Source organism: Schistocerca gregaria, chromosome 8 (genome assembly GCF_023897955.1).
Source record: "Schistocerca gregaria isolate iqSchGreg1 chromosome 8, iqSchGreg1.2, whole genome shotgun sequence".
Classification (NCBI taxonomy): Eukaryota; Metazoa; Arthropoda; class Insecta; order Orthoptera; family Acrididae; genus Schistocerca; species Schistocerca gregaria.
This window is the reverse complement of record NC_064927.1, coordinates 495,858,669-495,873,441: the sequence shown is the minus strand read 5'-3', so window position 1 is coordinate 495,873,441 and position 14,773 is coordinate 495,858,669. Positions and strand designations below refer to the sequence as shown.

The window sequence follows — 14,773 nt, the reverse complement described above, 5'->3', positions numbered from 1 at the left end:
TGCACATGTCTTAACTTCCTCATTTTTATAGTTTGACTCCTCTGGCTGGATCCATCCACCTTTAGCACACCCTCTCTCTTCCGTGTGTAACTTGGGATTTGCAGGACTGCTGCCCTCTCCGTTTAGTCCCATAACCTCCCTCTCAATTAATCAGTCCTAATGCTCTCCAGTCCTTTTCCTTCCTCCTCAATTCTTCAGCGGGAAGAAAGAGTCTGGGGGAGAGGCGCTGTGTGGACCTCACCAGCAGCTGAGCTCCTGTGAGGAGACTGTACTTGGTATTTGGAGGTTACTGTGAACAGTTATCTATGCAGACATGTTCATGTTGTATCTCCATATTGCAATACAATGTTTTATAGCAACATCATTCCGCTTTCTGTGATTCGTTGCGAGCAAGCAATCTAGAAACTCCACACCATTTTAAGAACCAAGAGTCACTAAAATATTTGTAATCCATCATTACATATAAATTTCTGAGTGGCAGTCAGTCAGAGTCAGACCCAACGTCGGCACATAGTATACTCCTCTCCAGAAGCACCAAAGGAGCCACAAACTTTAACTTCCCCTTCCTTTTGGCGATCATCGTCTGTTGTCACATGCATTCTCTCCGTGAGACACTGTGGCAAGTTTTGGATTTTACCCAGGTTACTGGTGTGTAATCAGCCATCAAGAATTGTACACTACCACCTAGAATTGCGTACTAGAACATTTCCTCTCAGAGACTAAGTACATTTCACCCACTACAGAGACTTGAATCACCACTTCCACGCCGAGAACCAGCACTATTCATCACAGCTGTAGAGATAAGTTTATTATAAGAGTTTCCGACAGATAAAAAAATGTATGGATAGTTGCATAAGGATATTGTGATTTATGGAACATTTGAGATACGAAAATAACAGATTATTTTAAAATGTTGGTTTATATTTTTATTGTAATATTTTAGTGTTTTTAGTTTTTGAATATTGTACATAGCACCTAAAGCAATCTCAGTTATGAAGTACAAAAACGTAATTACATACATAACTTCTGTAAGTAAGTAGAAAGTATGAAAAGTATTTTTTTGAACAATTATGAATTAGTGAAGTCTGCATTAGGTCACTCCATGGTTTCCTCTGATATTTGAGATGAACATAAAGTATTCTTGTAAGACTTTATTTTGTGTCCGTTTGTATATCAAGAGGTAGCTTGTGCCCCAAGAAAAATAAATAAATATTGAACAGTGGTGTCTCATTTCCCCTCTAATCACTCTGCCTGCAGCTGGCAGACTTCACTTTGATCCATCCTACAGCTTGTTACAGTCTGTAGGCCCTGGGACCTCAACTTGACAACTTCTAATCCTTTTTAGCTCTTTTCCCCTTCTTTGAGGCTGAGCCACTCTTGCTGGAAATAAGCCTCAGAATGACCTTCACTGCCACGACTGCTGCCGCTACAGCTGGTGCTGCGCACGCCAGCAGGAAGAGGATGACATCTAGCAGCAGATACTGGTACCACGTCAGGTCCAGAGCCGCAGACCGCATGTGGCGGGCCCCACCGTGGCGCAGTACGTACTCTATGGAGTTGATCGCTGTATCCAGAGGCTTCTCCGGTCGGTCGTGGAACAGCCTAGAGTACTTTTTTGCGTTCTCCATATACCTGAAATAATAATTTTATACATGTACACAGTACAACTAGTGTGCAAGGAGGGAAAGAAAAGGGGAAAAAATAATGCTATAAAATTGGTTTAGGTTGTATGTCAACAGTAAACTGACTGAAATAAATGCTCTGACCACGAACATCTTGGCATCTGCTGTACTACCTACTGGTGACACACAAAAATTTGTGCTGGACTGGGTCTCGATCCTGGATTTCCTGCTTATCGCGGGCAGTCACCTTAACCACTTCGACTATCCGTGCATGTCTTGCAGACTGACCCAAACTTCCATGTGCCACACTGTCTACAAGCTTATATAGTAATCCCCTAAACTCATCGCTTAATGCTCACAGCTTTAGTCTGTATTCATGCGCCAGTGAGAACGAGACTGTGAGCATTAAGTAATGAATGCAAGGGACTATGTTATGGGTATGTTGACAGTGTGACATGCAGAAGTTTGAGTCGGTCAGGAAGGCATGCGGGGACAGACCAAGTGTTTAATGCAACCACTTGCGGATATCAGGAAATTTGGGGTCGGGTCCCGGTTGGGCACAAATTTTCATGTCACCAGTAGGTAGTACATCTGTACTTACTATAGCTGATGCTAATGTATTCAGTCAGCCAAATTATTTGGGACAGCTGTCAATCGTCATTAATCTTAGCACTACCAAGGCATTTTCCACAATGCACATTACCAAAGGGGGGGGGGGGGGGGGGCGGGGATACTTTATGCCTACTGTAACATATAGAAAGAAATAAAATTCGTTAACTGTTGCTGAATTATATGAACAACATCGTTTCCAGATAGGTACTGATATATCAAGTAGGTTCCAGAATTTGAAAACAGCTTTCAGCACACTCCTAGCAACATCAATAAAGAGTACTCCTGTCTTAATGGCCACTTTGAAAAAAATTTAAAAAATGGAAATTTTGTTCATTGTTGGTTGACTTTTACTCTCAACTGATGAGAAAGTAGGGCGCTGTACCTCAAAATACTGAATACAACCTTCACTGGGGAAAGTAACATGAGTTACTGAGATTTAAAATTTTGGGTTAAGTTTAACTGAAAAATTTAAAACTTCTGAACTTATCCGGAAATCAGGCAGAAGAATTAATTAAAACAATAAAATTAGAAAACTGACTTTGCTCTATTTGGTTGTACGATCACCGTAAGCTATAAAACCCACGACGACATCAATTACATACAAACATGTTCAAAGGTTAAATATTCTATTCTATTTTATTCAGGATGGGAGAAGCCTGTACCACTCAAATGTTACTGGAAGTGACGTCAGAATGAGGTGCACTTGTCCAGCAAATTTTACGACTGCCTTAGAGTGTCGTGGTGGTATCAACTTTTGCTGAAGAAAGGAATGGGTGTCATTCGTAGCTTATTCTGTGCTCAGTAGTGCCGAAGCGGTGAGGCATCTCCCCTTTTAACAATAAAGCACCGTGATCGTGTTGATACCATCAGCTAGGGACAGTAATTCTATTTAGTCCCACCGTGACGTAAAAGTAATGTTGCATCTGCTCTGTGCTGTGAATGGAACTAATGTGAATGGTTGCTGTTTTCAATATGACAGTAAAGGTTACGTGGCGGGCTACCCTTGCGTCAGGGTGTCACAACTAACATTTCACATTCTTATGCAGAAATGGAAATGACTTGTAGGTTATAGACCAGTCAAGAAGTCACATCTTTGTTTTCCAATCAGACTCATGTGTATACTTTGCAAGAAATTGCCTCATTTCTTTTCCTGTCAAAGCAATTACACACCTTTCGTTTTGCTCTCAGTTCAGAAGAATAAATATGTAGTTAACACGTAGATAAATAATAAAGCCTTATGTCGTATTCCAATTAATTATACTGTGTCTGTTGATTCATTCGTGGAACAAAATCTATACTGTAAATGACTTTGGGTTATGTTTACAGAATATTGTGTGGCGTCCACACCTTAGAAATGAAAATCAGTAATAGTACGTGCACTCCAAAACTAGTGCATGTAGAATTGAAATATGTGCGTAATTGCTTTGGCATAAAAAGAAACAAGGTAATTTGGTGCAAAGTGTACACTTCAGTCTAATAAAAAAAAAACGGAACTTGTCACACAACTATAGTATCACATCCATATATGTTAGTGAATATATGAACCTACTTATATTAGCACACCATTTTTAATACTCATTTTCACTTCATGTTACCTTCGCGATTTTCCCAGTTAATGTGGATGGAGTTCAGAAGACTATTCTTGAAATTTGTTCATCCCCGTTCCCTGGCATGGTCAAAAAATCGAACACTCACCACAGGCAGACAGATCGGTGTATAACATCAAATATTAAACAACTTCAGTTAAATTAATAAGAAAGTACCGTTGTAAATGTGTTGCTGTCTAAAAATATTTGAAAACAGCACTACTCAAACCCGCTCCTTTCGAGTTCATAACTACATGTCTTTATCCACTACTCTGCAATGAAGTCACACAACTTTTGACACTGCCTTTCATCTTATAATCTCCTGAAAGCTTTTACCGGCGATGTGACATTAGCAGAAATTTACTTCTAACAAATCCTGTCGAAACGACATGTTTGCGATAAATGCTCAATGCGCAGTTGCCGTGAAACGACGTAATGCCACAAATCGTAAGTTAAAATACAAAAACAATGTAATACATTGATATTGTTGAGAGAAACAGAAATGGCTACTTCTATTCCCAACAGGCCAAAAATTCGGAGCAAGTAGTAAGTCCAGTACAATTATAGAAATGGCTACTAGTGAAATTTTCACTGACATTAATAAAAGGTCTAAAGGTGTAATTAAAATTTGGAAAGACCCACTATATGCAATTCAGAATCTTTTCCTTCCAGCGTTAGTTTAACATGAAGACATTCAGATTGAAGAGGTTGACAGTGCTAAATTTCTGGAATTACAACTCGGTAGTAAATTCAGTCTGGAAGGGCATAACACAGAATTGCTGAAGCACCTAAACAAGTCTTTACTAGCGAAGAGAATGAAGTCAGGCAAACGAGGTATTAAAAAAAAAATTGATACTTTGCTTCCTTACTTTCTAGTATGCCATACGAGGTCATATTGTGGGGTAACTCGTCATACCGAGCAAAAGTTTTTAGCGTCTAATAAGACTCACTTATGGTGTAAATTCAAGAACATCATGTAGAAACCCGTTCAAGGAACTTTGAATTGTAACCACTGCTTCTCAGTATATTATTCCTTAATGAAATTTGTTGCAAGCAATATATCTCTATTTCCAACCAATAACTCAATTCATAGTATAAATACCAGCAATAAGAACAATCTACGCAAAGATCTAAAATCACTTAGTATTTCAGTTTTGAAAGCACTTGGTCGCCGGCCGTTGTGGCCGAGCGGATCTAGGCGCTTCAGTTTGGAACCGCGCGATCGCTATGGTCGCAGGTTCGAATCCTGCGTCGGGCATGGATGTGAGTGATGTCCTTAGGTTGGTTAGGTTTAAGTAGATCTAAGTTCTAGGGGACTGATGACCTCAGATGCTGTCCCATAGTGCTCAGAGCCATTTGAACCATTTGAGCATTTGGTCACAACAGTCGAGAGGCTTATACCAAATGAGAATGAACAGAGTTGCTAAAACTTTGCTATTGAATCCCAGTTTTGTATATTATACTTTGATGCGTTAATCGGCGTTCACTATTATTGTTTTGAAATCGTTTTAGATACTTGTTTTCCTTCTTCCATTGGCTATTCTAGCCACTGTTAATACAAGTTTGGAAATCTCTCACCAGAGTGCATTAGGATGCGGTAACGTAAGTATCCGTTCATCATAAGACAATTACTCAGAAGCCGTAGCACACGTACTGTGGTGTTGTTGCGCTCTTGGAAATAGGTCCTACTTATTACTAAGTTACATTAAACGAAACTTTAAAATTTTCAACTGTATTAACAGTCAGTTTTTCTTAATCTCGCTTTATCTACGTAGTTTTTATTTAAAAAATCGTGTAGTCACAGCTTCTGCAGCGTTGTTCTCCGATTGTCGCGCTGTTAATGTGCAGTATGAAAATGGCTGAGCCTGCTTTCTGTTCCGTAGTCAAACACGCGCGTGGAACACGGTTAAAAAGTGCCGAGAAATAGGCTGCTCTTATTCTTTTTCACAAATTTACGGAGATAATAGGCTTTGAAGTTTTCCCAGTGACGTATATAATGAAGGTGTTACACAAACCCTCCTTGAACGTGTAGCGCAGTCACTAGCGTAATGGAATGTGAACTAGTTGAGGTGAAACGTGCGTTGATTAAACTCTTCCTGGCATCATCGTTGTTTGGTTTTTTTTCTCGATCAATGTGAATATGAATAATGGAAGTCTTCTTGTTTCTAATTACATAATGGACACGAAATTCCTGTTTCCATTTCAAATAAAAATTCTTAATTATCGTTGTTTTATGCAAGACTTCATAGAAGCTGTTGAAGAAAACATAACAATTTAATTTTTAAGGCAAAAATGAAAAATCAAATCCTCTTTATTTGGACTATGTCTATCGTTTTATACCACAGGGGTAGATAAGTATCGTACACACATAAAGAACAATCAGTTTCCTAGCATCGTGCAAATCATACAAATGCTGCATTGTTACATTTTTTTACCGTACCATTACAATATAAACCCAACAGAACAGATCTGGAGCCAAGCTGCAGGATTTGGCCCGAGTAGTAACAAAACTGTTAAGCTGTCAGACGTACTGGAACTAAAGCACGCAGCTTTTTCACACGTCACTGCCGAACGCTGGCGGGATATATAACGGCTCGTCATAAAAGAAGAGAAAATGTTTCGCCTGGTTAGCTTCGTGGATTCTGTTGTTGATAGGCTCGTTATCAACGTAGCAGGTGACACTTCCAGAAGAGAAATGTATTTCTCGGATTCCGATAAGGAAGGAGCTGAGAGATTACCAGACAACTGATTGTAAGTAATACCTTCAGTGGCTTCAATATTTGACTACACGGTTAAATCCTTCAATACTCTCTTACGTTACACACAACTTACGCAGAAAAATTACGCTCTGCGTTAGCTAAAAACGATAACGTGTTCGGTTTTCGTCTACTCGTCTAAGGAGCGTATTGTGGGAGTCTTGCAGTGTACTATTTCATTCTGCTTAAAAATTAAATGACATTCGAAGCTGTATTGCTCCTCTGCTCGTCGCTTTTAGCAAGTGAACTGCAGCTGTACCAGATGACCGGCCAGTGCCGTCCAAGTTAAATGTGCCGGTAAAGCCGTTCTCCCGTATTATCGCTAAGTCGATGTGCACGTAACGCACAGCGCAAGACGTACCCTTTATTATCGTACGTGACAGTACTCGAGACAGCTTGGGTGCAGTCCCACGTGAAACGGAAGTCCAATGGGGTTCCAACAAACGCGGAAGAATACACAATGCAGTGTTTACATCACGTTTATTCTTGCGAAGAACGGATCATAGACAGTTTGACGAACTGTAAGTAGAACAAAGCGCCCGAAATATGATCCGTTACTTTTGTTTCCTTGCTTGCTAACTGTGTTCGCGGTAAACGTGCGTTATTTTTGTGATTGTGTTTCTTTTCTTTGGGGGTACTGTGTGTGAGTGAAGTGGGCTATACTATCTTACGAGTAACTGCAGCGTTCCACGAGTATGAATTAGGTGTGTAATTTATTAGGTAAAAATTTGGAACATGTCGACAGGATAAAAGTGAAAACTCAGATCCGAAAATCAATCAAGAACAAAAACAGTGTAAATCCTGGTAAGGGTATAAACGACATTTTAACAAAACAATGTAAAGTGCAGTTGAGTGGTTGTGCGGTCGTGAAATGAAATACGCATTTTTCTGTTTCGCCTGTCTCGTGACAGGGCTGGGCTGAGGTTGGTACTAAAGACTTAAAAAAGTTTTCACGCAAATGTGAGAAAACACGATTCTTGTGAAAAACATGTAAATGGTTTTACTGTACTTTTCAGTGCTAAGGAAAGTGGACATTATGTGACAACTAGATAGTGCTTACCGCCCTAACGTAAACACATACAATGAAAAGTCTCAAAAACCGGTATATCTTGAGTAAACTGATAGACTGCATTAAATTTTGCGGCAAATTCGACCTGGCCTTAAGGCGCCATGACGAAACAGGAAATTGCAAGAACCCAGGACGTTTTCGAGGACTAGTTGATCTGACTGATCCGATGGCAGAACTCTACGGCATCTTGGGGCAGAATATCGAAAAATCGGAAAACCGGGTTTCCTTAGGCGTCTCCAAAGCAATTCAAAATGAACTGTTGGATTTAATTGACTAGGTATGCCTAAATCTGATCAGGAATGAACTGTCGAAGACATATTTCCTTGCTATCGATGTGAACAAAACCACTGACTGTGAAAATTTGTCAAACTGGTAGAAATAATTCGCGATGAACTGCTGGGGCAAACTAACGATAGATTTATTTCCTTTGTACGACCAAAACGTCACACTGTAGAAGGTGTAACTACAACTGTTCTCAGCAAGCTAGAGAGAATGAATGTAAATGAAACACCTGAGAAACTGAGAGCTCAGTGTTACGTCGCTGCTTCTGTTAAGAGTGGCCACAAAAGTGGAATTCAAATCAGGATTAAACAGGTGTATAAATATGCTGCTTCATTCACTTCTACGCACATCAGTTAAATTTAATTGTTAAACGTTGTGTGACAGGCAATAAGCAAAGGCGAATCTTCTTCAGCAACTTGGAAGGAATTTGTACCCTTTTTTTCCCAGTCTCCTAAACACACAGCCGTTCTTGACGATATAGTGAAGAAACGTGTTCCTACTTGCCCTCAGTGCATCCGGTAGAATTTCAAATCACTGAGCGTAACAGCTATACACAAATACCAGAAGGAAAGTTTTGTGGGTGGAAAATGTCATTGGTGATGATAGTAATAATTAGAAGACAATAAACAAGGCGATTAGACCAAAGGTTTCCTCCAAGACGAAGATTTCGTATTCTGGCTACATTTTTTAAAACTGAAGTCCTGCCTCGTTGTGACATTCTCTCAACCGACTCCAGCAAAGGAATATTGATGCAGTGAAAACCGTTGAATATGTATCTCAGTTTGGAGCTTCTGCCCAGCATGTTAGGGCCGTTTCACTGACTCAAGAATGGGGTGTGCGCGAGACGTCTGTGACTCAGATCAGTGATCGAGTCAGTTTTAAGAATCACTTGCCAATTGCACAATTCTTTGAACTGTCATTGTTTTCGGGATGGTTCCTTTGAAAGGGCACGGCCGATTTCCTTCCCCCCCCCCCCCCCCCCCCCCCATGAACCATGGACCTTGCCGTTGGTGGGGAGGCTTGCGTGCCTCAGCGATACAGATGGCCGTACCGTAGGTGCAACCACAACGGAGGGGTATCTGTTGAGAGGCCAGACAAACGTGTGGTTCCTGAAGAGGGGCAGCAGCCTTTTCAGTAGTTGCAGGGGCAACAGTCTGGATGATTGACTGATCTGGCCTTGCAACATTAACCAAAACGGCCTTGCTGTGCCGGTACTGCGAACGGCTGAAAGCAAGGGGAAACTACAGCCGTAATTTTTCCCGAGGACATGCAGCTTTACTGTATGATTAAATGATGATGGCATCCTCTTGGGTAAAATATTCCGGAGGTAAAATAGTCCCCCATTCGGATCTCCGGGCGGGGACTACTCAGGAGGATGTCGTTATCAGGAGAAAGAAAACTGGCGTTCTACGGATCGGAGCGTGGAATGTCAGATCCCTTAATCGGGCAGGTAGGTTAGAAAATTTAAAAAGGGAAATGGATAGGTTAAAGTTAGATATAGTGGGAATTAGTGAAGTTCGGTGGCAGGAGGAACAAGACTTCTGGTCAGGTGAATACAGGGTTATAAACACAAAATCAAATAGGGGTAATGCAGGAGTAGGTTTAATAATGAATAGGAAAATAGGAATGCGGGTAAGCTACTACAAACAGCATAGTGAATGCATTATTGTGGCCAAGATAGATACGAAGCCCACACCTACTACAGTAGTACAAGTTTATATGCCAACTAGCTCTGCAGATGATGAAGAAATTGAAGAAAAGTACGATGAAATAAAAGAAATTGTTCAGATAGTGAAGGGTGACGAAAATTTAATAGTAATGGGTGACTGGAATTCGAGTGTAGCAAAAGGGAGAGAAGGAAACATAGTAGGTGAATATGGATTGGGGCTAAGAAATGAAAGAGGAAGCTGCCTAGTAAAATTTTGCACGGAGCACAACTTAATCATAGCTAACACTTGGTTTCAGAATCATGAAAGAAGGTTGTATACGTGGAAGAACGCTGGAGATACTAAAAGGTATCAAATAGATTATATAATGGTAAGACAGAGATTTAGGAAGTTGTAAGACATTTCCAGGGACAGATGTGGACTCGGACCACAATCTATTGGTTATGACCTTTAGATTAAAACTGAAGAAACTGCAAAAATGTGGGAAATTAAGGAGATGGGACCTGGATAAACTGAAAGAACCAGAGGTTGTACAGAGTTTCAGGGAGAGCATAAGGGGACAATTGACAGGAATAGGGGAAAGAAAAACAGTAGAAGAAGAATGGGTATCTCTGAGGGATGAAGTAGTGAAGGCAGCAGAGGATAAAGTAGGTAAAAAGACGAGGGCTGCTAGAAATCCTTGGGTAACAGAAGAAATATTGAATTTAATTGATGAAAGGAGAAAATATAAAAATGAAGTAAATGAAGCAGGCAAAAAGGAATACAGACGTCTCAAAAATGACATCCACAGGAAGTGCAAAATGGCTAAACAGGGATGGCTAGAGGACAAATGTAAGGATGTAGAAGCTTATCTCACTAGGGGTAAGATAGATACTGCCTACAGGAAAATTAAAGAGACCTTTGGAGAGAAGAGAACCACGTGTATGAATATCAAGAGCTCAGATGGCAACCCAGTTCTAAGCAAAGAAGGGAAGGCAGAAAGGTGGAAGGAGTATATAGAAGGTTTATACAAGGGTGATGTACTTGAGGACAATATTATGGAAATGGAAGAGGATGTAGATGAAGACGAAATGGGAGATACGATACTGCGTGAAGAGTTTGACAGAGCACTGAAAGACCTGAGTCGAAACAAGACCCCCGGAGTAGACAACATTCCATTAGAACTACTGACGGCCTTGGGAGAGCCAGTCATGACTAAACTCTACCAGCTGGTGAGCAAGATGTATGACACAGGCGAAATACCCTCAGACTTCAAGAAGAATATAATAATTCCAATCCCAAAGAAAGCAGGTGCTGGCAGATGTGAAAATTACCGAACTATCAGTTTAATAAGTCACAGCTGCAAAATACTAACGCGAATGCTTTACAGACGAATGGAAAAACTGGTAGATGCAGACCTCGGGGAGGATCAGTTTGGATTCCGTCGAAATGTTGGAACACGTGAGGCAATACTGACCTTACGACTTATCTTAGAAGAAAGATTAAGAAAAGGCAAACCTACGTTTCTAGCATTTGTAGACTTAGAGAAAGCTTTTGACAATGTTGACTGGAATACTCTTTTTCAAATTCTAAAGGTGGCAGGGGTAAAATACAGGGAGCGAAAGGCTATTTACAATTTGTACAGAAACCAGATGGCAGTCATAAAAGTCGAGGGGCATGAAAGGGAAGCAGTGGTTGGGAAAGGAGTGAGACAGGGTTGTAGCCTCTCCCCGATGTTATTCAATCTGTATATTGAGCAAGCAGTAAAGGAAACAAAAGAAAAATTTGGAGTAGGTATTAAAATTCATGGAGACGAAGTAAAAACTTTGAGGTTCGCCGATGACATTGTAATTGTGTCAGAGACGGCAAAGGACTTGGAAGAGCAGTTGAACGGAATGGACAGTGCCTTGAAAGGAGGATATAAGATGAACATCAACAAAAGCAAAACGAGGATAATGGAATGTAGTCAAATTAAATCGGGTGATGCTGAGGGAATTAGATTAGGAAATGAGACACTTAAAGTAGTAAAGGAGTTTTGCTAATTAGGAAGCAAAATAACTGATGATGGTCGAAGTAGAGGGGATATAAAATGTAGACTGGTAATGGCAAGGAAAGTGTTTCTGAAGAAGAGAAATTTGTTAACATCGAATATAGATTTATGTATCAGGAAGTCGTTTCTGAAAGTATTTGTTTGGAGTGTAGCCATGTATGGAAGTGAAACATGGACGATTACTAGTTTGGACAAGAAGAGAATAGAAGCTTTCGAAATGTGGTGCTACAGAAGAATACTGAAGATAAGGTGGATAGATCACGTAACTAATGAGGAGGTATTGAATAGGATTGGGGAGAAGTTTGTGGCACAACTTGACTAGAAGAAGGGATCGGTTGGTAGGACATGTTTTGAGGCATCAAGGGATCACAAATTTAGCGTTGGAGGGCAGCGTGGGGGGTAAAAATCGTAGAGGGAGACCGAGAGATGAGTACACTAAGCAGATTCAAAAGGATGTAGGTTGCAGTAGGTACTGGGAGATGAAGCAGCTTGCACAGGATAGAGTAGCATGGAGAGCTGCATCAAACCAGTCTCAGGACTGAAGACAACAACAACAACAACACCCGAGCTTGCGCTTCGTCTCTAATGACCTCGTTGTCGACGGGACGTTAAACACTAATATCCTCCTCCTGTCATTGTTTTCCAAACATAAAATTGTTTTCGCAGAAAAAGAATTGAATGTTGCTGTCAATTTTTTATTTAAATTACAGTGTTTAGACTTAGGGCATGAACTGAATCCGAAATTATTTTATGAAAGGTGCTTTGACTTTGTTGAGCTTTTTTTGTGAAAACTATTGGGCAAAATAGTTTCCTGAAAGCGTTAAAGTTCTGTTGTTATTGCAGGTGGGTGTTGTTGTATAAACTTGTTTGCACGTGGTCGCGGGAGATAGAAATACTTCGGAGTGCCGACTTGTGCACTTGTGAGATTTCCGTGGCTTCTACAGCGTTTAGAAGTGAATATCCGGCGAGCTATGTTGTTGTTCATAACTTATTATGTGCAGTAGTAATTTATTGTTTCCCTGTTATTCAACTTATATTTTAATTTCAGAATGAGGTTTTCACTCGGCAGTGGAGTTTGCGCTGATATGAAACTTCCTGGCAGATTAAAACTGTGTTCCAGACCAAGACTCGAACTCGGGAGCTTTAATCTGCCAGGAAGATTTATATTTTATTTATTTGCTGGACCATCGACACCGATAAGTGTTTTGCAGAAATATACTACATTCTCAAAAAAAACTACTGCTATCGTACTCATCATTTAAAGCCTTTCAGATAGCACCTGCAGATTTTATTTAATTGGAATCTTTCATTTAAAAATTTCTACGCTACATTCGCAATCGCCGAGTGATAGAAACCTTCGACCATTCGATTCATGTGTATATTCATATTGTATACTGTAGACTCAACAGTATTTGGCTCGTAATGCAGCAACTACGTATTCCAGCCCCTAGACAACGAAACCAGCCAAAACTGTTAATATTTCAACACTGAGTCAGAGGGAAAGTAGTTGAGGGCCACCATCACACCATTTGATTTTAATGTTTTTGAAAGCCTGCAGGTCCTGTCTCCTACAGGAGTTAAAAAATAACGAAATGCAGGATCGAATGACTGAATCTCACTTTGAACTCCACTGAACAGCTGGCAGAGCCATTCGTTACGTAATGTATGAAATACGTGGTTGAATTGTTTTGGAAAGGTAGGTACTCCGTGGAACTTGTGTAAGAAATAATTATTTCTACAGAATTACTGAGCGAGTTGGTGCAGTGAATAGCACACTGGACTCGCATTCGGGAGGACAACGGTTAAAACCCATCCTAATTTAGGTTTCCCGCGATTTCCCTAAATCGCTTCAGGCAAATACCCGGATGGTTCCTTTGAAAGGACACGACCGATTTCCTTCCCCATCCTTCCCTAATCTGATGGGACCAATGACCAAGCTGTTTGGTCCCTTCCCCACAAAACCAACCAGCCAACCACTAACAGATTTCCACAGAAACCCCTTTCAGTGGTTACGAGGCTTTGCCAGTCTATCATATTCAGTTTTCATTGCAGTTGGTTTCTCGACCTTTTACGTTATTAATTAACACAGTGGAATAATGGGAAGGGCGGAGTAAGAAGACGGGTGATTAGGGTTTAAATAACCCGTCTGTGAGTTGTTTATTAGAAATGGAGCACAGGCCGCGGCCTCCTCGAAGGAGACGTCCCAGAATTCACCTCTAGTATGTTATGGAAACCAAGGAAAACGCGAATCTGGCTGGCTGGAAATCCCTCTGCTCCGGAATGAGAGTACAGTACAGTTTCAACGGCGACGCCATGATCGGTAATGATGCAGTCGACTCAGCATTCGAATGTCCACTATCTACCTTAATAATTACAGTAAAATAACACGAAAAGTGGGAAGCAAAATATTAAATTAAATACGAGCGGTGTTCAGTAAGTACTGCAACACTTTTTTTCTCGGCCAGTTTCGGTTGAAAAAATGTGGAATTTGTTGAGGGACGTCGAGGAATATTCCCGCTTCAGCCTCAATAGTTTCGTGGACTTCCGATAGTTGGGTGTACCATACGTAGCCTTCAAAGTGGCATTCCAAGCAACCCGTCATTGAGTTGCTTTTGGCAGGTGTACCAAAGCATCGCAAATTAATAAGTGCTTACAAAATGTGTACAGAGACCTAGAAGTGAACAAAAGCACGGTGAATCGTTGGGCGAGGCGTCTGTCTTCGTCGCAACAAGGGTGCGCAAACCTGTCCGATCTTCCGCGTGCCGGCCGGTAACACACAGCTTTGACTGCTGCAGTGTTGGAACGACACTCTCATTCGAGGTGATGGACGGATCGCAATCAAAGACTGAGACTCTGAAGGAATTATTCAGTTTGATGCCCTCCCTCATGCTGCATCTATCAACTCTGAAGTGTATTCTGCTACACGCAGGAAACTGAAGAAATAGCTTCAGCATGCTCATCAGCACAGGAATGCAAACGGACTTCTGTTTCTCCATGACAACAGGAGACATCATACGAGTCTGCACAGCCGAGAGGAGCTCACAAAAGTTCAGTGGACTGTTCTTTCTCATCCATCGTATAGGTTGAATCTCGCGCCTCCCGAATTCCATCTGTTTGGCTCAAAGAAGGATGCATTCTGTGGAAAGCACA

The 14,773-nt window shown here is 40.9% G+C and overlaps 1 protein-coding gene across 5 annotated transcripts in view; it reads right to left on the bottom strand.

The window, feature by feature from the left end:
* Window positions 1-900: 900 nt before the first annotated feature.
* Window positions 901-14,773, bottom strand: part of LOC126285460 (UDP-glucosyltransferase 2-like) — a 185,482-nt gene continuing 171,609 nt past the window's right edge. For 4 of the 5 annotated variants that reach the window (XM_049984873.1, XM_049984870.1, XM_049984872.1 and 1 more), the window contains exon 6: window positions 901-1,632. In XM_049984873.1, coding sequence (XP_049840830.1) covers window positions 1,332-1,632 — 301 coding nt within the window. In that variant the 3' untranslated portion in view covers window positions 901-1,331. The remainder of the gene's footprint in view (window positions 1,633-14,773) is intronic. The other variant, XM_049984871.1, reaches the window with a different exon arrangement.